This window comes from Phacochoerus africanus, chromosome 1 (assembly GCF_016906955.1).
Source record: "Phacochoerus africanus isolate WHEZ1 chromosome 1, ROS_Pafr_v1, whole genome shotgun sequence".
Lineage (NCBI taxonomy): Eukaryota > Metazoa > Chordata > Mammalia > Artiodactyla > Suidae > Phacochoerus > Phacochoerus africanus.
Genome location: NC_062544.1, coordinates 287,728,531 through 287,753,377, shown reverse-complemented (window position 1 = coordinate 287,753,377; position 24,847 = coordinate 287,728,531). Strand labels below are relative to the sequence as shown.

At 60.6% G+C, this 24,847-nt stretch overlaps 1 protein-coding gene across 12 annotated transcripts in view; it reads right to left on the bottom strand.

The window, feature by feature from the left end:
• ADARB1 (adenosine deaminase RNA specific B1) overlaps positions 1-24,847 on the bottom strand; it is a 108,979-nt gene that overhangs the window by 35,865 nt on the left and 48,267 nt on the right. For all 12 annotated transcript variants that reach the window (XM_047798098.1, XM_047798131.1, XM_047798096.1 and 9 more), the window contains 2 exons: positions 5,540-5,614; positions 1,202-2,160 (listed from right to left, as the gene is read on the bottom strand). In XM_047798098.1, coding sequence (XP_047654054.1) covers positions 1,202-2,160; positions 5,540-5,567 — 987 coding nt within the window. In that variant the 5' untranslated portion in view covers positions 5,568-5,614. The remainder of the gene's footprint in view (positions 1-1,201; positions 2,161-5,539; positions 5,615-24,847) is intronic.

Sequence of the window (24,847 nt, the reverse complement as noted above, 5' to 3'; positions counted from 1 at the left end):
GCACTGACTTGAAAAGTTAGAGAATGAACTAAGGGCTCTTCTGAGTAAGAGTAACAGGAGATCCCATGGGAAGCATCATCTGGTTCCTTAAAAATCAGGACAATACTTTGCACATGCTACGTATACGGATGCTGCACACGGCCGCTTTAAGCAAAGTAAGATAAACCTCCCTCTTTAAAAGCCGAGAGCTGCTGGGCCTCCTGGGGACAGCCACACAGAGGTCCCTGTACACAGAGGAGGTCCCCAAGGGGTGCAGGCTGGCCTGTCGACCTGGAGCCCTCTGCATTTTCTCGCCACACCGGCAGGCACCGTGTCTTCAAGCCGACTAATAGTTTGACGGAAAGCAATGGAGGGGGGGGGGGTCAGCTTTTCTCCTTGAGAGAACAACGTTTAGACCAGGATAATTCTGGATTTCCAGGAAAAGAAGCAAAACAAATAACCAAAGTTCTAGGAAGTGGAGATGAGACCCAAGTGCTGCTTCCTCCTCTGCTCCTCCTCCAAGGCTGCCCTGAAAGGTGCCCCCTCTTCATGCTGCCCAAGACCAGACCCAGGGGGCGGCACCCACGCCCAGGTAAAGACCAGACTCAGGGGGGTGCCCACCTCCAGGTAAAGACCAGACCCAGGGGGCGCCCACCCCTAGGCAAAGACCAGACTCAAGGGGCTGCCCACCCCCAGGGGTGCAGGGCCTCCAGGAATGGAGACGCCCAGGCACCGGTGGGCCCTGCGTGCCAGCCCTGTGCTGTGATGAGCCCGCACCAGGGCTGTGCTCAGCCTCCGCCCGGGCAGGCCCCCCGAGCTCAGGCACACAGCTGCTGGCCTGTCCTGCGGGAACCGCGAGGCCCGGAGGCCCTGACCCAGGCCTGAGCTTCCGCTGTGCCTGGGATTCCAGGCGAGAGCCTGAGGGGGATGGGGCTGAGCTGGAGCAAGGCTCCAGGGCTCCCGCCCCCCCCCACTCCCGGCTCCTCCGTGACAGGCAGCAGCACGGGGCCACCCCAGGGACGGCCTCACCGGGAGGGCACCGGGCCTGCCTGCCCTCGGGCGGGGCTCCCGGCGGCCAGCGCGGCCAGGGAACGGCCTCCTGGAGCGCGACTTACCAGGAGGTCCTGGCGGGGGGACGGGGGCAGGAAGATGACACGACAGCAGTGACAGCGGAACTGAGCCCGCCTGAAGCACCAGCACGACGCGGCGCCGCCGTCCTCACCTGCGGTAGGTGCAACTGCAGGCCCTCGCTGGGGATGGGCTGGCGAGACGGGGTTTGATCCAAGTGCAAGTTAAAGACGGCGGCCAGGGCGGACTGCGCGGCCCGCGCCTTGGCGAGCTTTTTGTTCCTGCCCGAGCCTTCGAAGAACTGGCCGTCCACGACCACGGACATGACGAAGCTCTTGGCGTGGCTCTCCCCGCTCTCCGACAGGAAGTCGTACTTGAGGCCCGGGCGCAGCTCGTTGAGGATCATCACCGGGTTCTTCCCGCTCGGGGGCGGGAACGGCGGGGGCCCGGGCAGCGGCGGCTGGGCCGGGCCGGCGGGCGCCGGGGACGCGGACAGGCTGAGGTCCCCGCTGGAGCTGAGGGCGTCGTCGCCGTTGGCGCCCAGGTAGAAGGGCATGTCCAGCCGGTCCGGGCTCTCAAAGCCGTTGAAGAGCGCGTCGGGGAAGTCGGCCTGGTCGGACGTGAAGTCCGCGTTGGCCGACAGGGTGCGGCCCATGGCCAGGTGGGCCTCGGAGGCGTTGGGGAACTGCACGAAGGACCGCAAGGCCTTCTCGGCCGCGTGCAGCTTCGCCTTCTTCTTGGTGGGGCCCGAGCCCTCGAAGACCTGCCCGTTGACCTCGACGGACATGACGAAGAGGGGCGCGTGCACGGGCCCCGTCTGGGACAGCAGCGTGTACTGCAGGCCGGGCTTGATCTCGTTCAGCTGCATGAGCGCGTTCTTGGGCAGCGCGGGCCCCGGCAGCCGCCGCCGCCTCTTGAGCCGGAACCTGGCGTGCCCGTTGCTGCCCTCCTCGAGCGGCCGCTTCCGGCCGGGCCCCCCGCCTCCGCCGCCGCCGCCGCCGCCGGCACCCCCGTTGGAGAGCGGCGCGCCCTCGCCGAGCCCCGGGATGCTGGCGTCCTTGGGGGGCACGCCGTCCAGCCCGCAGTTTTCCTTAACCTCTGCGCTGCTCCAACCTGCGGTGCCCAGAAAGAGTAACTTACAACGCCTTCGTTGCAGGATCTTGTAAATGCAAAATTTATGGATTCCTTCATCTGTCTTTGCAACTGGTTAAGTGCTGTGTGCTTATGAAACCCTTCACTCCTGGCGGGAATGTCTGGAGCCTCGCGTTTAACCCAGCAGCTACCCGCCTAACCCGAAACCACGGGCACGCTGCTCCTCTGCTAGTGCACGGCTAAGGCTGCGTCTCCTTAGGATCACCAACTGCTTCTGCACAGAAAGGTGAGCTTTAAGACCACCTTTTGCTACGAGAACATGCTGAAGCAGCGGGAGACGTTTCACTCAAGTTCATCAAAAGGCCGGCTGGTAGAGGAACCCGGAAAGACCTTCCGGGGCAAGTCTAGCACCCGTTTCGACAAATGTGGGTTTTATGCGAGCGTCTGCCTCCTCTCCAAGGCCACTGCTCTACGCATAGATTTGGGGCTTTAAACTGCTGTGCTTTCCCCAGGAAGGGACGTTATTTCAAATACGCAAGGTAGTTCATTTTTCCAGTTTAAAACATTCAGTCGATATGGGTAGTTCATTTGACGTGGTTCACGGATCAGTCTGGGAAAACTGCTTATGCAATTGTGCAAGCACTCTGGCCTTTTAGAAATTATTTCTGAGGGATAGAGCTTCACTTCCAGTATTCATTTCACATTTTTTCCTCAGGCTCCGGGACTGACTGACCCGCAAGTCCATGCCAGGAAAAAACACATAAGGCAAGATATGAAGACTGAAGCTGCAGGCAGCTACCGCTTCCTAACCGCCTACCTCAAGCTGGCAATTTTATCTCTAAAAAAAAAAAAAAATGAATTTTTGATGCGATCATAGAATAATTTGCTTGTTCTACCTTTTAGAGCTATTTATTTTTACAATACAGGTAACTTTAGAATCCTCACAATTCATGGCAAGTTAAATATGATTTTAATTTCAAGAAGGGAATAAAAGAGTGCTCGCCCTTTCAACTTCATCAAACTTTTTAAAACGGGGAAACAGGCAGTAATTCCTTATCTTCCTGGCTAGTTTGCACGGGTCTCTGCGGGAAGCTCAGGTAAGGAGCGTGGGGCTTTCTTTAGCGAGTGTGGACAGGGACGTGCCGGAAGACCTACCACTGGCTTCCCACATCCAGCCAGGCTTTTAAGCAAGCAAAGTATTTTTCAGAACTGTAAGTCCATTTACAAGGGCCCCGAGGTCGTGCCAGCGGGTTCTCGTTATGCTGAGGGAGGGGAAGCCGGGAGGAGTCCGGCGCGCTCCCCGCGGGAGGCAGGGCCCGAGCTCGCAGCCGCCCAGGCTGCCCGCGCTCAGCCGAGGCGGGCGGAACCAGCCGGGTTCAAACACCTCCCGGGAAGACGGACTCATGCTGTGGAGACTAGAGGGTGGATAAGCTTTCTCCACAGACGTCGTTTCTCCAAAAGAGTCCTGACACACACACACCACTTCTCCCAGTTGACAAAGCTGACGGAATGGACATTAAATTTTCATTTATAACATCCTCCAGCAAAAGCTCAATAGGTTACTCCTTTCGGTGCTCAAAGGAAACAAAAGGTCAGAAAGGAGAGCAGAGAGAGGTTAGATTAACAAACACACGGGAAGCACACACTGCACGACGGCTCGCACGCCGACGCCACCGCCGCAGAGTTATCCGCGTCCGAAACCCCAACGCTGCCCACCTGGCCTGACATGCACTCAGTCCACGCTTTACAACCTCTGAAAGAAACACTTTAAGAAACAGTGTGGACAATGTTGAGGTGGCAGAAAAACACACTTTCTATGAAATAGCTCAGCAAACTCTAAATTCGTGTTTGCTTCGGAGGCACTGAAGCCCTGCTCTCACCCCCTCCCTTCCTGCACACGCCACTGTGTAAAGGAAGGTAAAACACTGAAACTGGACACAGACACCCCACTATCCCCGGTTCTCCTAAACAGATGCTTTCTCATTACGCCTCATGCTACTTTGTTTCTTACGTGTGAATATGAATATTACTCATGATAAAGTTTTCATTCCTTCCAAAGTGACGGAAGACACAGGGCTGGCCTTTCAAAGTTTCAGCACTAGAACCAGCAGCTCATCTTTCCGGAAACCTTAGATGGAAGGCCCCTTTATCTGGTGAGTGACCAGCAGACCCGACTGGGCTGGGCCTGCAGCCGACACACCCACGCTGGATGCCTGCCCCGAGGACAACGGCCCGGCGGCCCGGTCCCGGCAGGAGGAAGGGATGGTGCACGGGCCGAAGCGGAGTGGTAGCGGGGCTGGCCACTGAGCCCCCAGGCTGGTTCTGAGGCCCCACGAGGCCCTGGGCCCTGCCTGGAGAAGACCCCAGCGGCGGCCAGACGCCGCACGCTGGCGGGAGAAGCACTGTGCGGGGCCCCAGCCGTGCCCGGTCAGGCCTGCTCGGCTCGCGTCCCGGGATGGGGCCAGCCCCAGGGCGCGTGGCCCCCACGGTAGCAGCCGGGGCCATCCTGCCAGGCAGAACCTCCTGCCCACGGAACGCCTGGGCTCTGCGTGCAGACAGGCCAGCCCCACGGCCTCCACCGCGGGCGCTGGGCGAGGCCACAGGATGTGGACTGAGCTGTGTCTTAACCGCACGTTCTCCCTGGAGCATCTCGGCCCAGACGAGGAAGAAGGCGCATGGCGCACATGGAGCACGGCCGTCTCTGCCGGCCCTGCCCCGTAGGAGCACCCCGCCTCTGCGGGGCCGTGCCAGCCTCGCTGAGGCGCTCTGCCTCTGGAATTAGAGAGGAGCAGGGGAAACGAGCCTGAAATTTCCCTAGAGAACAATGTCGAGGGGGAGAAAGCTGAGGCCCGCGGCGGCCCCCGGCCCCTCTGCCCCCGGGGAGGACAGCGTGGAAAGGCGTTTCGGGCCCTAGGACTCATTAAAGTCTTTGGAAACTGAAGCTCAACAGACCGCTGTGAGCCCCTGGCCTCAAACAGCAGGGAGGCCCCATCCCACTTGCAGGGAAATCGCACGCATGTGGTTGCGAACGAGCACCGCGAAGGCGAGCTCTGCCCGGGCGGGGGGCGGGGGGCACTGCCGCGGGAGCCACACGGTGGCGTGAAGCCACACGGCTTTAGGACGCATGCGGCTGGGGGCACTCGCTCTCCTTGCAGGTGTGAGCGTCCTGGCCCCAGGACGGCCACGCAGAAGGAAATCCAGGCAAAGGGCAGCAAGGAACATGCCCACAGGAGACACCGGTACCCACTGCAGAGAAGATTCGAGCATGAAAAACATGTTGCTGTCAACAGCCTGCGTCACAGGAAAAAAACCATCCTCCCCAGATGGGTCCCGTTCCATCAACGCCCAGCACCACCAAGACGGTCACGGAAGTCAGCCGCTTGCTACTGCACGGGCTTACTCATGTTTTCTTCAGCTTCTACGTCCATGGCAAAGGGCTTTGGAGGGTTTCTTGACTGGCGGAGAGTGTTTCTGTCTGAAAGACAGCAAGGAGAAGGCAGTGAGTGCAGGAGAAGGACGAGGCGGCTGTCCTCTGCAGCCAAAATCACAAAAGGACGACGCCAGGGCTCCTCCAGACAGAACGTTCTGGTGCCCCCTCCTCCTCAGCACGTCCCAGGGTCCCGAGGTCCCGGCCAGGGCTCGGCAGTGGGGTGTGTGTGTGTGTGAGAGAGAGAGAGAGAGATTTCGGAGCTCTGCAGGGAGAGCGGCCTGGAGTCCAGGGTCAGCACCCTGGACAGCAGGAAAGATATGTCTTCAAAGACAGAACCCAAGGGAGCGTCAGCCCATGTGCCATCTGGTCTTTGCTCTGGTTTGGTTTGGGTACAATCTAAAGCTACAAAGTGAGAACGAGCTCCCACAGCACTGGCTCCTCTGGCCTCCTGAGCAGCATCTCACGGGCGGAGCAGCTGGACATCTAACCCTCAGGCTCCCACAAAGCTTCACCTGCAGTGGAGCCCGGGCTGAAATGGGAAGCACAAAACGACAAAGTTTACACAAATCACTGGAGCGAATCCTTGGGATCCAGCGCCAGGCAGCGTTTGCAGACCAGACACAAATCGTGCAATCCACAAAAGGAAGACGATGATAAATGGGACCTCATCGACATTAAAACCTTTCGCTCTGCTAAAGACCCTGCGGAGATGAAAAGACCAGCTACAGGCTGAGCAAGTCTTTGAAAACCACGCAGCCAACAGGCCAGAGACACAAGACCTTCTCAACCACACGGCGCCGGGACACACGAGCCCGCCGGAGGGGGCAGGGACGCTTCACCCAAGCCCGCACACGCCTGGGCGTCCGCGTGAGAAAGGGCCTTCGGTGGCACGAGCCGTCAGGGAGGTGGGGCTTAAAGCCGGAGGCGGGCGAGGGCGAGGCGAGACGGGGCTGCCCGCGTCCTCTGCTGGGGTGTCAAACGGCACAGCTGCTCTGGGCAGCCGCCGTAAACCCCCCTGAGGAATGAGGCCTTCCGTCCTCGCGGAAGCGTGGACAGCAAACCCAGGCACGGCAGCCCCAGACCGGAAACAGCCCAGCGCCCTTCGGCAGGGAGCCCGCCGAACCTCTGTGGACTGTCCACACCCAGGCAACAACAGGAAGGAACCAACTATTGACGCACAGGACAACCACGGCGGAAGTGCGGAGACTCAGGCTGAGTGAGTGGAAGAGCCAGTCCCAGAGGCTACGCAGGTGACAGCCACTGCTCCTCGGCTGAGCCCCGGAGCCACAGGGGTCTGAACGCGGCCCACCTGTGCACCACATTCTGGAAATGAGAAAACGGCAGAAACGAGAGCAGATCCGTGGCCACGGGGGTGGCGACCGCGTGGCTGAGGCTGTGAGGCGCCGTGCAGCGGGGGTGACGATGGGCATTTGGGTCCTGCCGGCTCTGAGGCCAGCGTCCCGGGGGCGCAGAGCGCTGGGGGAGGGAACGGGGCTCGGCCTGCCGTGTTTCCCACAGCCACGTGTGAAAGCGCGTGCTCTCAGAACAGAGGTCAGCGTGCAAGCAGGCAGAAGGCACCCGTGTCCGCGTCGCATTAGTGAGCGCCTGGCCCGCGAGAAGCCGGCCTCCCTGTTGGTCTGGGCGGGAGGGACGCCCCTCCGCAGCAGCGACAGGGTCTGAGGCGCAGGGGGGCCCCTGCTCCAACGGTGTGCAGGACGCGGTGGGCTTCCTGCTCCTACACCCCAAGTTCTGAGACAACGGACTCCGAAACGCCCCCCAGGAGAAGACAACCAGGCCGAGCCCAGTGTGCGGACTAAGACTAGAAGCCAGCGGCGTCCGCAGAGCAGAGACCAACGCTGTCGGCTCCTACACGCGCCAACTCTGCTGCCAGAGGCTAGGAAGCAAAGCAGAAGAGCGGGTGCGAGCCCTTCACAGCAGTGTGCGTGACCACTGTGCTTCCGTCCTGAGAGGCACCCCGCACGGCCTGGACTACAGACACGTCGGGGTGAAAACCCCATCGCAAACCCACATGCACCACGACTCCAGGGCTGGCCGGTGGGGGAAGAGCTGCCTTTGAGAGCACGATTCTGGCACTTGTTCAGGAGTCCCCCTGAGCGCCGAGAAGTCAGCTGAACTTGGAGGCAGTGAGCTGTGAAAAGCCCACGAAGCTTGGCATCCAAAGACCTGGGATTGAAGTTTAACTTGGTTCCAATTATATACAACTCCACCTTTTCTTTTTTAAACAGAACCAGACAAGCTGCTTCCAAAGTTTAGGGAGAAGAATAATCAAGTCTGACGAGTCAGGCAAACGCTGAACTAAGGGCACCGTTAGGTGGGGCTGGGCCCCAGACTCGGCCCCCAGCCTGAGGACGCCGCCCTCGGACGAGGGAGAGGCAGATTCGGCCCTGGCCCTACCCGCACGCACGCACGCACGCACGTCAATAGGGGGGTGCTGGATGCGGGGAGGGGGTGGGGTTGATGCTGGCAGGAGTTAGATGCTGGGGGGGGGCTGGATGGGGGGGTGGGGGCTGGACGCAGAGTGGGGGGGCACGCAGAGGAAGACCGGGGGCGGGGGGGGGGGGAGAACCAGCCCACACCGCCCGGGCAGCGCCAGTCCTGGGTGTCTGTGGGTTGCGACCGACTTCTGAGGACAAGTCCGGTTGGCGGGGCTGCATTTCCTAGGTGGGGGTGGTGGGTAAACGGTCGTCTGCCGTGTGGTTCCTCGCACATCAGCAGATGCCCGCGTTGCAGGACAGAGTGCAGATACACTAGAAAGGCAACACTCCCAGCGCTCCTGCTCCTGCCGCACCGCGCCTCCCCTCCGCCTGGGAAGGGGGCTCTTCGCAGCCAGGCTGCATCAGCACGTGAACCCTCTACTGCGCTTGGGAAAATGCTGTAGGGATTCACTGACAATTCCTAGATTAAAAAACGTTTAAGACAAGCAGGAAACTTGACAGAAGTTATCAGCAATTACTACTGGTTTTTATCCATTTTACTTTCCAAAAAGGGTGGTTTCGTGAAAAGTTTTACATAATCATTTTTTTTGGTCTTTTTAGGGCTGCACCCCCGTATATGGAGGTTCCCAGGCTAGGGGTCGAATCAGAGCTACAGCTGCCGGCCCGCGTCACAGCCCCAGCAACGTGGGATGCGAGCCGCGTCTGTGACCTGCACCACGGCTCACGGCGTCGCTGGACCCTCAAGCCGCTGAGCGAGGCCAGGGACGGAGCCCACGTCCGCACGGACACCAGGAGGTTCATCACTACTGGGCTGCAATGGGAACGCCTACATAACCGAACGACTGCTGTGGGCGCCTGCAGACTTCAGAGACGGGGCGTCAGACGAAGGTCAGTCAGGTCGGGTCTTCGCTGTGACTCAAACGACTTGCTGAAGGCTCGATTCATTTTGCAGGAGAAATAGGGAGAAACCCGGATGATGATTTGATCATTTACGCAACAGAGGAAACGGGCGTAGGCAATGCTTACACTATTTGAAGAAAAGTAGTCTGAAATCCAGCACCTTAATCATGCATGTTTACAGAACGGTCCTCGTGATTTGTACTTTGCTTCCAATATTATCTAAACAAAACATGACTGAAATAGTCAAAACATCCAATTTGTAACATTCTACAAGGAAATCGTTTCCGTTCTAGGAAACCACCCGCGTCGCAGATGCTCGGGTCGGTGGCCCTTAGAGCGTCTGCACGCGCTGAATGAGACGGCGTGCTGCGCCTGGCGAAGAGGTCCCAGCGTTACTTGTAGAAAACAGGTTTTTCCTAGTGAAACACAACCTGGAATCGTGAAAATAAGCATAGCAATCGACACAACACCTCCGGGAACTAACAAGCGATGACAGCAGGCGGCTGCAGAACACACAAGCTTAACATGCAGAAGTCAATTGCTCTCCTACGTGCGAACGATGACCTGGAATTTGATATAAAACCACAATATAGCATTTACATTAGCACCTCGCAAAAATAAACTACTGAAGTGTAAACTTAACACATACATATAAGATTTATGTGAGCAAAAGTACAAACTTTTTTTTTTTTTTTTTTTAAAGGCTGTGCCCACAGCATATGGAAGTTCCCAGGCTAGGGGTCGAATTGGAGCTGCAGCCACTGGCCTACAGCACAGCCACAGCCACTCCAGATCTGAGCCACATCTGCAGCCTACACCACAGCTCATGGCAACGCCGGATCCTTAACCCACTGAGTGGGACCGGGGAGCGAACCTGCATCCTCACGGTTGCTAGTTGGGTTCCTTACCACTGAGCCACAACGGGAACGCCCAAAAAAGTACAAAAGTCTGATGAACAAAATCAAAGAACTAAGTGAATGAAGAGACAATCCATAAACCTGGACAGAAAGACTCAGTTACGTCGTTGCTGGCTCTTCCCAACTCTGTGGAGAGAGCCAAGTAACCCCAGTCAGACGCCCAGCCAGGCCGTCTTGCGGAGGTCGGCAGACCGAGGCCAGCGTTGCTATGCACAGGCAAGACGCAGAGTAGCCGGCAGCATTGAAGAGAAGAACCAATCTGGAGAACCGTCAGTATCTGGCTGCAGGACTTCACTGAAACTACACAACCAAGCAGCCCGGTGCTGGGGAAGGATGCCATGCAGAGCCACGGGCCGGACCAGGGCGCCCAGAGGCAGGCCCACGAGATGCGGCACCCGAGCCCTGACAAACGAGCAGACGCCATGCGGGAGCAAAGACGGCCTTTTCCATAAATGGTGCTGGAACAGCCAGACGTCTCATAAAAATCAAACATCACTAAACTCCCAACTAATTCCCTCTCTAAGAGTTGGAAGGAAATTATCAGAACTTTGCTCACGTTCGAAGATTCTCCTACAGGGATTATCACTTTTGCTTTCCCAGAGTTTACTGTGCATCTGTGGTTCCCAATTCTTACAGCAAACAGAGGGAGAAAAAGAACGCTTATTCTAAGCCGCCCTCCGACACCCAAGCAGGCCTTGCTCCGTGGTCGCTGAGGCCGTCTGGGCAGCGGGGGGCAGGCTCCATCTGAACCCAGGGGGCTCCGTCCCCACTGTCTTAGTGCAGCGGCCACTTTCCAGAGGGACCACCCACTCCCCACCGACAGCTGCAAAGGCTGGACCACGCAGACCTCAGCATGATGTCACAGTTCACGAAGGCAGTGCAGCTGAGCAAAACACACGCCGTGTTGCAAACGCGCGAGGCAGAGGCTAGAGCGGCACCACGGAGGGCTGCTGGGGGAGCGCGGGAGCTCAGGGCACCTGGGCCGTGGGGAGGCCGGGTGGGGCTGGGGGCCAGTCCCGCCCCCGCGGCTGCTGCACGCGTGGCCCCTGGGGGGGCCCAACTCCCATGAGCCACCACAAAACGGTCTCCCTGGTTCAAGGAGAAAGGAGCTCTAAACGCTCTGACACAATTTCGCAAACTTGAGGTAGTCACTCCCTTCAGCCACCCCTACTCTACACACTGGACGAAACAGGCATGTGTGCTTGCAGGAAATCAGGTGATTTACGAGGCCTGCAGCCAAACGTCCAGATGGTTCCTGTTCTTACCCTTGTTCTGCCCGACACCCACCCCAGAAGGGCTCTGGAGGACAGAGCACGTCCCCGAGGGAAGACGAGCTGGACACAGCGCCCACTCCCGCTTGGCAGGCGGGCGCCCCCCACGCTAAGGGCCTGCGGCTGCCGCGCCTTCCAGCCCCCGCTGCTGAAGGAGAGCACGTCCAGGGGTGTCCTGTCCCCCACGAGCGGCTGCTGCCTGCCCGAGACACCCGGGACCACCCGGACTGGACGAGGGCCTGGGTGCGGCAATCGGCGGGGACGCGGGCTCCCCATGGACAGGCTGTGTCCCCAGGCCTGGCCGCGCAGCCTCCCGCCCGCTCCTCTGTCCTCTCTCCCGCCTGCTCATGCCCCGGGTGACTCCAGAGCCCTCTGCAGGCCATGAAGCCCCAGATGGAAAGCAGCCCAGGACCTCGAATAACCGCGGGGCCGGCTGTCATGGCCTGGCTTGCCCGCGCGTGGCCACTGCCCGTCGTTCTCCTCACCCACACACGTGCCCGCACACACAGACCCGCACGCGTGCACGCGTCCGCTCTTCCCTAGCCTCACAACACCCGCCTTTAGACATGGGCACGGATCCGTAACACCAGAACAGCAAATAACCACCCGCTCCGCGGTGACTACAGGGGAAAAAACCTGCCTGAAACGTTATGTTCATAACTATACTTTGGCTTCAAAATGGACGAGGAGTAACAAGACATTTGAATCTGGTCCATGCTTGCTCTAATTAACAGGCCTAATTAAAGTCCTGTTTATTTGAAAATTATACTTTATTGTCCGGAATCAAAGGGGAAAGGGGGCTGCGAGCTGCCTTTTCAACGTGAACCCTGATAATCACACTGAGAACAGGCCTGTCGAGACTCCACCCCGTCTGCGGAGTTTTTCAAGTGCAGTCCCACACTTATCACGTGTGCTTTAGAATTTCAACTGTCAAACCCGGGGGGCCCTGCCTGACCCTGGGAAACCCCCAGCTGAGGGGGTCCTTACCAGGGAGCCTGGTCCCCGTCGGTACAAACACAAGGACCTGCACCCGCATACCTGTCACAACAGGTGCCAGGAACCTGGGCTGCCCAGGCACACCTGCAGCTGTGCACAGGGGGCTGGAGACCTCCTTCCTGTGCCCGTGTCCCGGCAGACACGGTGTCGCCGACTCCTCCAGAGACGGGCTACCAGCCCTTCCCTCCTGACACACACGGCACAGCAACACACAGTACTTCAGGTGGCCTGTCCCAGAGCAAACTCCAGGCCGGCAAGCTGGTGCTGTCCCTCTGCAACTGCGTCCTGTCCCCACGCCTGTCCCCCAGCTCAAATCCCAGGGGCGGCACACAGACCGTGCTGAGGCTGCGGCTGGAGGAATGGTGGGTGGGGGGTGGGGGGAGTGGGGAGAGGATGGGGGTGGGGGGGTGGGTGAGTGGGTGGGTGATGGAGGGATGGATGGGGGGGGGTGATGGGTGGGGGCTGAGGGGATGGGGTGGAGGATGGATGGAGTGGTGAGGTGGGGGGTGGAGGGGTGGGTGGGTGGATGGATGGGATGGCGGGGGGAGGTGGATGGGTGGGTGGATGGATGGATGATGGGGGTGGGGGGGTGAGTGGGTGGGGTGGATGGATGGAGGGATGGGGGGGGTGGTGAGTGGGTGGGTGAGGATGGATGGATGGGGGTGGGGGGGGTGAGTGGGTGGGTGGATGGATGGATGGGGGGGGGGGTGAGTGGGTGGGTGGATGGATGGATGGGGGTGGGGGGGGAGGGTGGGTGGATGGATGGATGATGGGGGCGGGGGGTGAGAGGGGTGAGGATGGATGGATGGGGGGCGGGGGGGTGAGTGGTGGATGGAATGGATGATGGGGGCGGGGGGGAGTGGGGGGTGGATGGATGGATGATGGGGGCGGGGGGGTGAGTGGGTGGATGGATGGATGATGGGGGCGGGGGGTGAGGTGGGGTGGGTGGAGGATGGATGATGGGGCTGGGGGTGAGTGGGGGGGTGGATGGATGGATGATGGGGGCGGGGGGGGTGACGTGGGTGGGTGGATGGAGGATGATGGGGGCGGTGGGTGAGTGGGTGGGTGGATGGATGATGGGGGCGGGGGGGCGGGGTGAGTGGGGTGGGTGGATGGAGGATGGCGGGTGGGGGGGGGGAGTGGGTGGATGATGGATGATGGGGGGCGGGGGGTGAGTGGGGTGGTGGATGGATGAGGGGGCGGGTGTGAGTGGGTGGGTGGATGATGGATGGGGGTGGGGGGGTAAGTGGATGGGGTGGATGGATGGATGATGGGGGCGGGGGGTGAGTGGGGTGGGTGGATGGATGGATGATGGGGGCGGGGGGTGGGTGGGTGGATGGATGGATGATGGGGGCGGGGGGTGAGTGGGTGGATGGATGGATGATGGGGGCGGGGGGTGAGTGGGTGGGTGGATGGATGGATGGATGGGGGTGGGAGGTGGATGGGTGGGTGGATGGATGATGGGGGCGGGGGGTGAGTGGGTGGGTGGATGGATGGATGGATGGGGGGGGCGGGGACGTGCATGGACGAATGGATGAACAGGGAGGTGAGTGAGTGGGTGGACTGGAGGGAGAGGCAGACAGAGGAATGGGTGCGTGATGGATAGCTGAGTGGATGGGTGGCAGGATGAATGGACAGGTCTGGATGGGTGGGTGGCAGGAAGGAGGGATGGCTGGATGCACGCCCTCCCACCCCACACCCCCAGCTCTCCCGGCGCTCTGCACCTCACAAAGGGGCCCCCCTCAGAAGGCGAGCCAGGGGGGAAGCTGCCCGCTCCCTCCGGACCAGCTGCGTCCGCCACAGCCACTGCAACTCCTCACTTGACGAGGAAAAGACGGAGCGGAGTCTTCAGTGCCCGAGTCTCGGGTGGCACCCGAAGCAGCACCCTCCACTTCTCCGAAAGGTCCCCACACCCAGCCACAGCTCCATCCTGGAAACGTGAGGGACCCAGCTGGGCTGCAGCACCATGCAGGGTCGCTGCCCACAGGACAGGGGCCATCACGCGGGACGCGGCCAAAGCCAGCCTGGGGGGCGGGGGTGTGAAAGAGCCTTTGGGGTCCCCCCCCACTCCCGCCGCCGCCTCGCTCAGCAGCAGTGCCCTGAGCGGACAGAAGGACTGAGCAGCAGCCAGCAGGACTGGCTGGGGCCCAGGGAAGGCCAGCGCAGGTCTACCTGACCCGCTGGTGTGACCTGGGCTCCAGACCCGCCCCGGGCCGCGGCACCTGCGGGGCAGCCGGGGCTGCTTCATGGGGTCCTGGGCCGCACTTCCAACCACAGCTTCCTGAGGACCAGCCTAAGCCGTCTGAGTCTCGTGCAGAGTCAGTGGCCCACAGCTGGTGGCCCACTGTGTGGACAGGGATGCCTGCACGGATTCTTCGGAGGCGAAGAACAAGCACTGCAGTTGTGCGGCTACGAAACCGCGCTGCCCCACTGCTCTGACCGCTGCCTTCGGAACGGGTGTGTCACGCGGTCTCGACTCGTGACCTGGAGACCTTCAAATGACACAAGACGAAGCGGCTGCATTTCACAGCCTGTAAAACTCCGCCAATTCGGGACACGTGGGCTGGCCAGTCCCAGAAACGCTCTTTGCTCTCAGAGGCATTTTATTCATTGCAAATACAAGTCTGACTGTGAACGGGAACAGGTGTGGCCAGAGACCCAAGGCTGAACAGCCGTCACGACAAATCTACACACACAGGACTGTCGGCGAACACGACCCACGGGCTTCCTGCGATGCTCAGCTTCTCGAGACGCTGGTCTGCAAACGTCCCGCTTGGGAACCGTTCTCCCCGCGAGGAACGGGTGCAGGGGCACGTGGAGACCCTCAGGCCCGTGCCCAGCGGGCGAACCCAAACCACCTTCGTCACTGTCATGTCCAAAAGAACGACGAAGGGGTGATTCTCACGCTCCCCCAAACGCCCCGGTGTAAATGCTCCGTGATGACGGGCCGCGGAGGAAGCAGCGGCGAGTCTAAATTTCAGGGGTTAGTGACCACTTCCTGCGGTTTTGGCTTCTGCCTTTGTCTTATTTCTGCTGCTTGTCTTGGTGCCATCTGGCTTTTCAACGCCTGGCTGAGGAGAGCAGCCGCCCAAGGTGGGCGCAGAGAGTGGCAGCCCCTCGGGATGGGGCCTGCGTCCTGGGCACATGCACGGCGGGCACGGCGCCCACAGAGGTCTGGCACCAAGGCCCCGGCCCAGGCCCGGTGCTACACTGCGCGAGGTTCTGGCATATCGGATCGCCGCCTCTGGAACGGATGCCTTCTCTTCTCGGAAAGCCACACGAAAGACCCGTGTTCGCCGTGTCTCCTGAAGAGAAGGGGGTCTCCTGCCACAGACGACCCCGAAGACGCTGCGCTGTGAGAGGCGCGCACCAGCTCGTCAGCGGTGGGGAGCAGCGTGGCCCCCGGGAAAGAGGGGGCCGCTCCCCCACCAGGAGCACGACCCCCCGCCCCCGAAACAGGCGCTCGTCAACCGGGGTACATGGAGGTGGCCACACCCCGGCGCCCGATTCAGCCGAGGCCAGCGGGGTGCGACTCTTCTAGCCAGGGACAACTTCTGAATCTGGTGTTAAGGAAACAAAATCGATTTTCACGTCTTAACACATCCAGTTCAATTCAAGACTGCAGCTACCTGGAGTGGCGGGGGTTAGGAGTTTGCCGTCCGCGTTTTAAAAGGACAACGCTGCGAGCATGGTGGCCGCGGTCTCAGCACAGCACGCAGGGCAGTTTGCACGCGAGCAAAGCCAGTCACGGAGGGCAGCAGGGAGAAAGAACCGCTACAAGGCCCGTCTCTGAGTGAAGCCCCGTGCTCGGAACCACAGACTCGCCAGACGGCCCAAACCCCTCCGACACACACGGTAAACCTTGAAGCCGAGGTGATTTCTACACCTGCTGAGAGACGTGCTATGAAGCTGTCTCTCTAAGCTACCCCGGCTGACACCCCACGACACGCCAGCAGAAAGCAAGAGGCTACTTTAAAGGGAAGGGCCGGAGGGGTGGCCTTGCCAAGACCAAGTCACAGAGCACCGAGCAGGAGACACTGCCCTGTCGCATCCCAAGTCCAGGCAGCTCGTTCCGGAGTGAAAGACAAGGGGTTACCTCTCCTCTCGGAGCGTTTCCTGCGCCTCCTTTTGCGCCGGTGGCCCCTGACACTCAGGATGGTCCCCAGGGCCAGCGTCCCAGCCACGAGCCCGGCCAGCCCCGACCTCATCCCGGCCCGCGGCCACTGGGGCGGGCGCTCAGCAGGCATCTGAGCGCGCGGCTGCGACAAGCGCCAGCCCCTGTGACACGTGGGCGGCGGCTCCTCCTCCGCCCCGGCCCATTCATCAAGCAGCAGTCGCTCCCGAACACACCCCAGAGGGACGAGGGACAGCCAACCCACCCCGGCGGCACGGGCGCACAGCACGAGGAGGAAAAAGACCAATCATCCCTCAGCGAACAGAGTCCTGCCTGCCCACGAAAGCTGGCGTCCCCAAGCAGACAGAACTGGAACAGTGAACAGATCCTCCGAGGGGCCGATTCACAGAGACGCTGCACGAAGTCACAGCTCCCGCAGCACGGCTGGGGCCTTGGCAGCCGCAGGTCACAGCCGGCCCACCTGCACGTGGGCCCCCAGAGCCGCCACGCGTCCCACACCCCTCAGGGCGGGGACCGGCCTGGAAGGAAGGCACCTGAACCCAGAGCCTGGGGATGGGGGCTGCCTGGGGGGGGGGCTGCCCCGGGTTTGGGTGGGGGACCAAGGGCAGAGCCCTGGGTGAGAGAAAAGGCAGGTGAACCCGCTGGCCAGGCTCAGCCTCGCCGTCAACTGCACCTGGTGTAAAAACCGCCCCCCCCAGCAGCGCCCAGCTCCCCTCTCCAATTCATTACTCCCAAGGCGCCCGCGAGTGAAGGCAGGATGCACCTGCCCCAAGCGCCCAAGCCACGTGCTCAGGGTCAAGCAGCCCTCCTGACCCTGGGAGTGCGTGCATGTCCAGACTCCCTCCTGGAGCCCACGGGCCACTGGCCTGAGCACCCTGCGCCTTGTCCCCAGCTGCTCGGGGAGGCACCGCGGCAGGGCTCGGCCACCAGGACTGGCCCTGGCCTCCTGCTCTGGAGACCGAGCCAGGGAGGAAACCACGTGAGCCCTGGGGCCAGAGGCGCGTGGCTGTTGGCCAAGAGAAGGCGCTGGCTGCCGGGGACGCCAGCACAGGCTCTCGGCAAAGAGAAGGCGCCGGGGACGCCAGCGCAGGCTCTCGGCAAAGGCAGAGGTGGCCTGCTGGGGTTCAGACTCCTGGCAACAGAAGAGTGCTTCGGGATAAAGTGGCCCCCGCGCTGCTGGGGGCCCCCATTCGGAAGCATCTCTCTGGTTGGCGTTTGCCCTGGGTTCAGGAGGAGGCTGGGCTGGGGTGGGGGCCAGGGCCCGGGTTCGCCCCCTCAGAGGAGGGGCAGCTCGGCAGCTCCTGGGGGCCGGCTCTGGCGCTGGGCTCCTACAGACACGGCCGGGACCACACGGCCCCGCGGGCCACTGTAACCTCCTGTCACAGGTCTCCTGTCTGCTTCCTTAAAACGAGAAAATTCCCATTTCCTCATCTCCTCCAGAGCTTGACTGAAAGAGACAAGACTTCACACCAAGATACATCACAATTTAGGAAAGGTACTTTCACAAGCAGAAAAGCCCGCCAGGTGTGCACACGCTCCACCGCAGGGAGCCGATACACGGGACCCGCGAGCCGGGGCGAGGAGGGGGAGGCTCGGGGCAGGGCCTTGGCCGGGCACCCGCGGGCGCAGGGGCGGGAGTGGCAGAACCTGGCGATGCGGCCCCAGGACCTGTCAGACGGGGTGCTACCCGAAGGGGGAACCCCGCTGCGGTGAGGGGTCAGCCGGGGGCGCGGCTACGCCGTGGCGGGAGTCTGTGCCCAGGCGCCCCCGGGCCAGCCCCACGTCCCTGTCCGCCTGCAGTTGCGGGCGCCACAGTGCCAGCGGGGGCGTCGCTCCGACCCTGCTTTCCCGGACTCTACACACTCACTACTCGTCTATCCGGCATCCATTCACCCCTCAGCCAATGATTTAAAGCAGGTTTCTGCTGCGGCTCAGAGGGCAAAGGCCCGGCCAGGAGCCAGGCCAGCACGGCCCCGCACCCTGAACCGGAGTCAGTTCAGGTTCCCGGTACCTGAAGCGCACGCGACAGCCCCCAAAACACAAGGACGAGCCAGTTTCCTACCACGTCATAAACCCTATTTCCTGTTGGCTCTGGTTCACACCAAAGCGGGTACACGTGCCGGGTACACAGGGGTCACCGTCACTGCAGGAACGGATAGTCCGCGCTTTCTCACGGGACAACCGGACCCAACGCACAGCAGATGCTCCGCACGCCGCCGCCGTTCTCGCTTCCCTGAAAGTCAGCGGAAGGCAGAAGCGGCCAGAGCGACACGGCACACGGCGCCCGGACTGTGGCGTCCGTGCGGCGGGCACGAGCGCCCCTCCTCGCTGCACCGGATTTATTCTGGAGCCGCTCCTCGCGGAGGGCCCGGCGCCGAAGGCCGGCCCTGCGCCACGCCGGTCGGCGCCCTCCCTGCTGCCCTCACCTCCGGGATCACAGGGACCGCGACACAGAGCCCCTGCCTCCCCTGGTGGGACGCGCCCGGTCCCGGCAGGATGACAAAGAGGTGCTGCACCCGACCCGGTTTCCGTGACCGGGACGTGGACGCTTCGTAACCTGAAAAGTCCTTCGAGGCTCTTCCAATTCCCCAAACGCCTCGACTTCAGAGCTCCGCTGTCGCAGCTCCGCGAGCCGATCGCTGCAGAGACCGTCGAGGAGAGTCGTCGGAGCCACAGGCCACTCAGCACCCGACCCGCCCAGTGCCGAACGAACCTGATTCTTACCTCCGTCCTCACGTCTCCAAAATCTAACGTTCCTAGAGTATTAATTCAGGAGAAGGCTCTGAAGAGCTACTTCGCTACTCTCGCGAGAAGGAAAAAAAGGGTTGATCCCACGAGACTTCTCCACCGTCTCAGTGAGGCAGTTCCCTCAGTTATTCACACACGACGTAGAGCGTCCTGAGTGACACGCGGAAGACTGGGACCTCCGGGGTCGCCGCTGAAGGGCCTCTGGCCGGCTGAGACCAGCACCCCTGTGCCAGGACTGCCCCCCGGGGCCTGGGTGCGCGCTGCTGCGCCTGCCGGCCTCTTGCCTCCAACGGGATGAAAAGCCAGGGAGCGCGCGGCTCAGCGGCCGCCAGAGGCCAGCACTGCTCTGGGAAGACGGGGCAGGAGCGCGGGGGCCACGCCTGCCGCTTTGGGGGAGAAAGATGGTAATGAGGCCGAGACCGAGGCCCCGGGGAAGGGCATCCGGGCATACAGAGGCCGAGGACCCCCAGGCAGCGCCCAGCCCGCCCGAGGCCCTGGAGCGCGGCTCACAGCCTGGCCCTGTCCTCCGGCGACAGCAGGCGTGGGGGCAGGGCCGATGCATGGCCAGCACGGGAGGCCAGTGTCCCAGGGCTCAGAGCCCCGGGGGTGAGGAAAGAGGCCAGCAGGCTATGCTGCGTCTCAGTGGTGGCACCGCTGGCAGGCTCTCCTGATGGCTCGGGCGTGGGGCTGAGAGCCTGGAAGGATGCAGTGGCCGAGGTGGGAGGCCTGTGCCGGTGAGAGCCCCCGGGGGCTCAGCCGACGTCTCAGACTGGGGAGGAGGGGAGGCCAGTGAGGACACGGGGCAGACCTGGGTCTGAGTCTGGGGACCGGGAGCGGGGTCTGGGCCAGAGAGAGTGGTGCAGAACTGAGGCACGGAGCTGAGCGGTCAGCGTCCGGAGACAGGGGTGCAGACAGAGCCCCCAGGGGAAGGACTGCTGCCCCCCAGGGTCAGGAGAGGGAGCAGCCACTGCGGCCGCGTGACCATCACGGGCCGGGCACAATGCACACGCACGCGCTCACTGGCACGTCACCGCACCTTGGCGGCACACGGATGGCCAAGGCAGCCCCTGGGTGCTAAGGGGCCCACGGGTGAGTGCTGGCAGCAGAGGCCACCTCAAGTCTGAGAGTCCCGGGGACTCGCAGGGAGAGCTCGGCTCCTGGTTTGGAAAGTCCGAAGCAAAGTCTGACGGGTGCTCTGGACACGTCGGAGGGAAAGTCAAAGCTAAACGGGGAAAGTAAACGACTGGCAGCCACGGTTTAAGCGGGCATTTAAAGGTTCTCCGGAAGCACCTTAGAAACAATGGTTTCCACTACTAATGATTAAAACAAAATAGAACACGAGCCTTTCGAAACATAAAGTAAGTCTGGCTGGTCCTTCAAAGGAGACAGTGATTCTGCTTCATTAGAGGAGAAAACTTCCACTTATCCGTGACTCCAGGGTTGCTTTTCTTAAACTGGGTACGTGCAGATGAAAGAAATGACACAAGCATACGTCTGTGCAAGGGACGAGCAAAAGGACAAAAACATCAGACACGACTGAAAACTCAAACGCCACTCAATGGAAAAGAAAAACGCAAATGGAAACCAGCGGCGTCGGCCGGGACGCACAGGGCGGGGGGCCGGAGGGCCGACGCAAACGGGGGACACGCTCAGAGCAACGACAGGGCTCTGAGTCTGCCCAGGCAGCCCCTGCGCGGGGGGAGGGGACAAGAAGCAACACAGACGCACGTTTTGCTCAGCAGCGTCACTGGAACTCAGGAGTCTGCGCGGGGAGTGGGGACCGAAGCGGTCCCGAGGGCGAGCGGCCAGACGGGAGGGTGCTCCTGGGCATCGCCAGCTTCAAAGGTGGGGCTACAAGACCCCGAGTCCCGCTGCAGGGCAGCCCCAGATCCCCGGGCACAGGTCTGCACCCCCAAACTGCAGGGAGGCCCCTGGGGGGCAGAGAAGCACCCTGAGGCTCCAGGAGAGGGGGTGCCATCCAGGCTGACGCCGGGAGGGAAGTCCTTTGGCTGGTGCCTCACTGTCCTGAGCCACAGGGGACCCTGCACTTGGGACCCTGTGGGCAGAATCTGAGCCAAGGCTTTTAGCCTCGATTACATCACGGATCCCGGCCGCTGCCTGGCCAGCCCCGACCCCCCAGGACCCTGTCCTAGTGCACACGGCTGCAGGGTCAGCCTGGGGAGGGCAAGTGGCGGGGGTGGGGGAGACAACAGCAGACCAGAGTGGGTGTGTATTTCGACAAGGGCCATACAGGATAAGCGGCTGCAAGATGAGGGCTCATGGACGAGAAATTTTAAATCTTAAATATTCACATTATTCCTTCACTTTATATTGGCAACCCGCCACTAAAGCTCAAACACACACACGCAAATTTTGGTTAATTTAGCCTTATTAAAATTGGCAGCCTGTCACCATACATTTAGAGCTTGATGGTAGAGACTGTTTGGGGTTTGGGTTTTTATTTTATTTTATTTTATCTTTATTACCTATTTGAAATATTAAACCAAAACAGCAGAACCAGAGAATTCTGTTACATGTAAACACACGAGGCAATGACTGTCAAAGACTGGAAACTGTGCTTCCTGACTCCATAACGTGGACTCAATTTATTATCATATTTAAATTTTATAAAGTCTAGTGTACACACCTGGTCGCTCACTGAACTAAACCAGCTCTAAGTACCCATGCCATCGCCTCGTGGGTCCTGTAAATGGTTAAAGTGAAGCCAGTGAACAGGAGCTTTTCTGAAGGCATCTGGTGTCTGGCTTACAGCAGAGCAGCAGGGATGGAAGATGGGAAACCGGTCTTTTCCTGAGCAGGCGCCTCTGCATCTCGGCGCGACCCCACAGCGCCACCTACCGCCTGAAGGCACCCACTGCCGTCTGAAGGTTTCCTCGGCTCTCCACTGGGGTCTCAGCGCTCTGTCAGCAATGAGAGGGGACCCCAGTGGACAAGACTGCCCTGTGGTCCGGATGGATCGGGACACCTGAGTGGACAAGAGGGCCCTGGGGATGACGGAGCCAGTGATGGTGGTTTACTAACCTCACATGCTGTCAGAACCACCCAACAACACTTAAAACGCACGGGACTCATTGCATTTAAACTGGACCTCAATAACCTCAGCTGTAAAAAACAAAACAAGACAAAAAAACTGTATGAGAAAGTCATAGTCTCAGTTTGAAATAAAACAGAAAATACGGTGCTTCAAGAAGACTGAACGAAGGAATTCCAAAAACCAGAATGAAGCAGCTGGAGGAGACGGGAAAGCAAGGGTCCCCTCTCAACGGGACGGAGGAGGGAGAGAGGCTTGACCCCTGGCTCTCCGACACGGGCAGGGGGGAGGTGGGCAAAGTGCCCCAGACACAGCGGCTTCAGCGAGGCCAGGCTTCGACCTCAGCCTGCCGCCACCTCCCACCACTCTGCGCCACCACCCCAGGCAATGCAAAACACAGGAAAAAGGGGAAACTGAACCAAAAAAGATAGGACCCAACTGCAGAGCAAGCTAAACTGTGGCCTGACTCCCAGCAGCTGGCGGAGGGGTCCTTCTAGAATTTTCCTTTGCGCACAAACCTGACGGGGACGTTCTCAGACGCGTCTCACCTGGCTCTGTAACCACCAACCTCTGCTCATCGTTAAATGCAGGTGCCACGTGTGGGTCTGGAACTCACTGAGCCACGCTTACAAAACAGAAAACAGACTTTTCTCCTTGCTAGTCTGTTTAAAAACCCCGAAAGCCAAGGCTGGGAGGAGCCAAACCGTAGAGAGAGGGGGAGGTGCGGTGGGCTCGGTCAGTGCGCCAGTACGCCTGGCTCGCTGGGGAGCTCGGAGACGGTCCGAGGGCCAGGAAACCGGCCAGGCGCCCGCAGCCCTACGATCCTCAGCAAGAAGTGCGGCTGCCAATCTGGTGGGCTGACCCAGGGGTCCTCCCCAGACGCTTTCCCAGAGATGCTGCAACCGAGTTAAAACTCATTTTCTCAGGCTCCTTTGTGACTACAGCCCCATGACACAGTTCTGGCCAGCGAGACATGCCGAAAATATGTAGAGGGTTCTGAAATGCCCCTGTTGAGCACAACAGAAATGGGCTGCATGCCCATCCCTCCCCAACTGTTACTGCCTTAGACATAGATGTGACGGCTGGAGCCACAGCAGCCACACTGCATTCATGAATGGTTGGGAGAACTGCAGAGATACTGAAGCGGACTCTTGCCTCTTGCTTGACTCTAGCAAACACCGACCTCTGCACTACTTATTATGAAATAAATAAACAAATCCTCGGTGGTTTAAGACACCATAGGGTATGTTTTCTGCTCCTGGCAGCCCAAAGCATCCTAAATGACACAGGAAAAGAGGAGCCGGCAGAAGTGTACGTGAGCTAAGTCCTCCTGCACCTAAACTTAAAATCAAGAGACAACACTGAAAATTTACAAATCAAACAACTGCAAGTGTGACATTAAGAAACAGGAAGCATGGCAGTGAGTGCCACCTATGCCAACAGCAGAGTACCTGCATGGCCAACCGTGGAGAATGACAGTCCCAGCCCCGCGCCCCCGGCCCTGCCCCCTGCGATGGACACGTCATGTAGCAGCTTCTGGGACCCGCCCCAAGAGACAGCACACAGGTGTCCCTTGTCACCCCCCCCAGCACCTGTCTATCTGTGGGTGAGCTCACGCACGGCAGACAGACACCAGGGCAGAGCCTGGACAGGCGCTGCTGTGGGGGCCCTTCCTGCTGGTGGAGCCCCTCACACTGGGCCTCTGCCGCCTGCAGCCGTCCTCACACTGGCCAATCCAGAAACGTAAGTATTTACAGCTTCTTAAAACAAGCAGCGCTGCCTCAGGGGAGGGGAGGGCCGTGGGCCGCTGCTTCCCACCCAAAACCCTTCTAAATTACGTCGCCCGTCTAACTTGGAGGGCATCACGGGCAAAATCTGAAAAGCAAAAACCAGAAAGGTCTGGTCTCGTCACCCAGACCCCTGCCCTGTGCCCAACTCCTCATGCCATCTGCCTGCAAATACACATCTTCCCAGAGCCCCCACCCCACGAAGCCAGCAGCCCCTGCCCGGAGAACAGGCCGCCCGCCCCCATCCTGCCAGGGCGCCAGCAGACGGCACTGTCGTCGCCTGCTGACTTCCCCTCCCCCGGCCACGTCTCTTCCCCTGCACCTGCCCGCGCCGCGTGCTGCAGAGGCCACGTCCCTGTCACGTGAGACGCGGCCGCTTCCTCTCAGTGGCTCTGGGCTTTGGCCTCCAGCAGCGGGGTCCCCGGCGCACACGGCGGGGCCCCACACACTGCAGGACGTGCTGGAGACACCGCGTGGAACATGCAAGCCCGCGTCCCAAAGGCTGTCTGTGGACCTAGAACCAGCGACGGCCCGCAGCTCTCTGGGCACAGCCAAGGGTGCTTAACGAGGTGCTCAGCAGCCGTCCACCTTCCAGAACTCTCTGTCTGCCAGGGCGGGCAGGGCGGCCGATCCCCTTAGAGCCCTTGGCGGAGTGGACCGTCCACAAGAGGGCGCTCGAGCCCCTCCCAGGAAGCGGCCTGGGCGCGAGGGCCAACCCCCAGCTGTCCCGCGTGGGGACCGGCCTCCGGTTCTTCTTGACACGTCCGTCTGCCGCTCTCTCGCCATGGCCAGAGCCCAGAACAGCCAGGAAAACCCACCAACCTTCTCTCTCTCGAGAGCAGCAGACACCACTCCGCCCCAACATGGCACAGGCGGCCCAACTCTTACTTCCTCAGTCAGCTCTCGAGGTCAACGCTGCACTGTCTGTCTCCTTGGGACACTTAAAGTCCAACACAGAAGAACTGGGAAGAACACAGCCACTTTTCAAAAAGTTTAAAACTTGATGCTGTTAAACC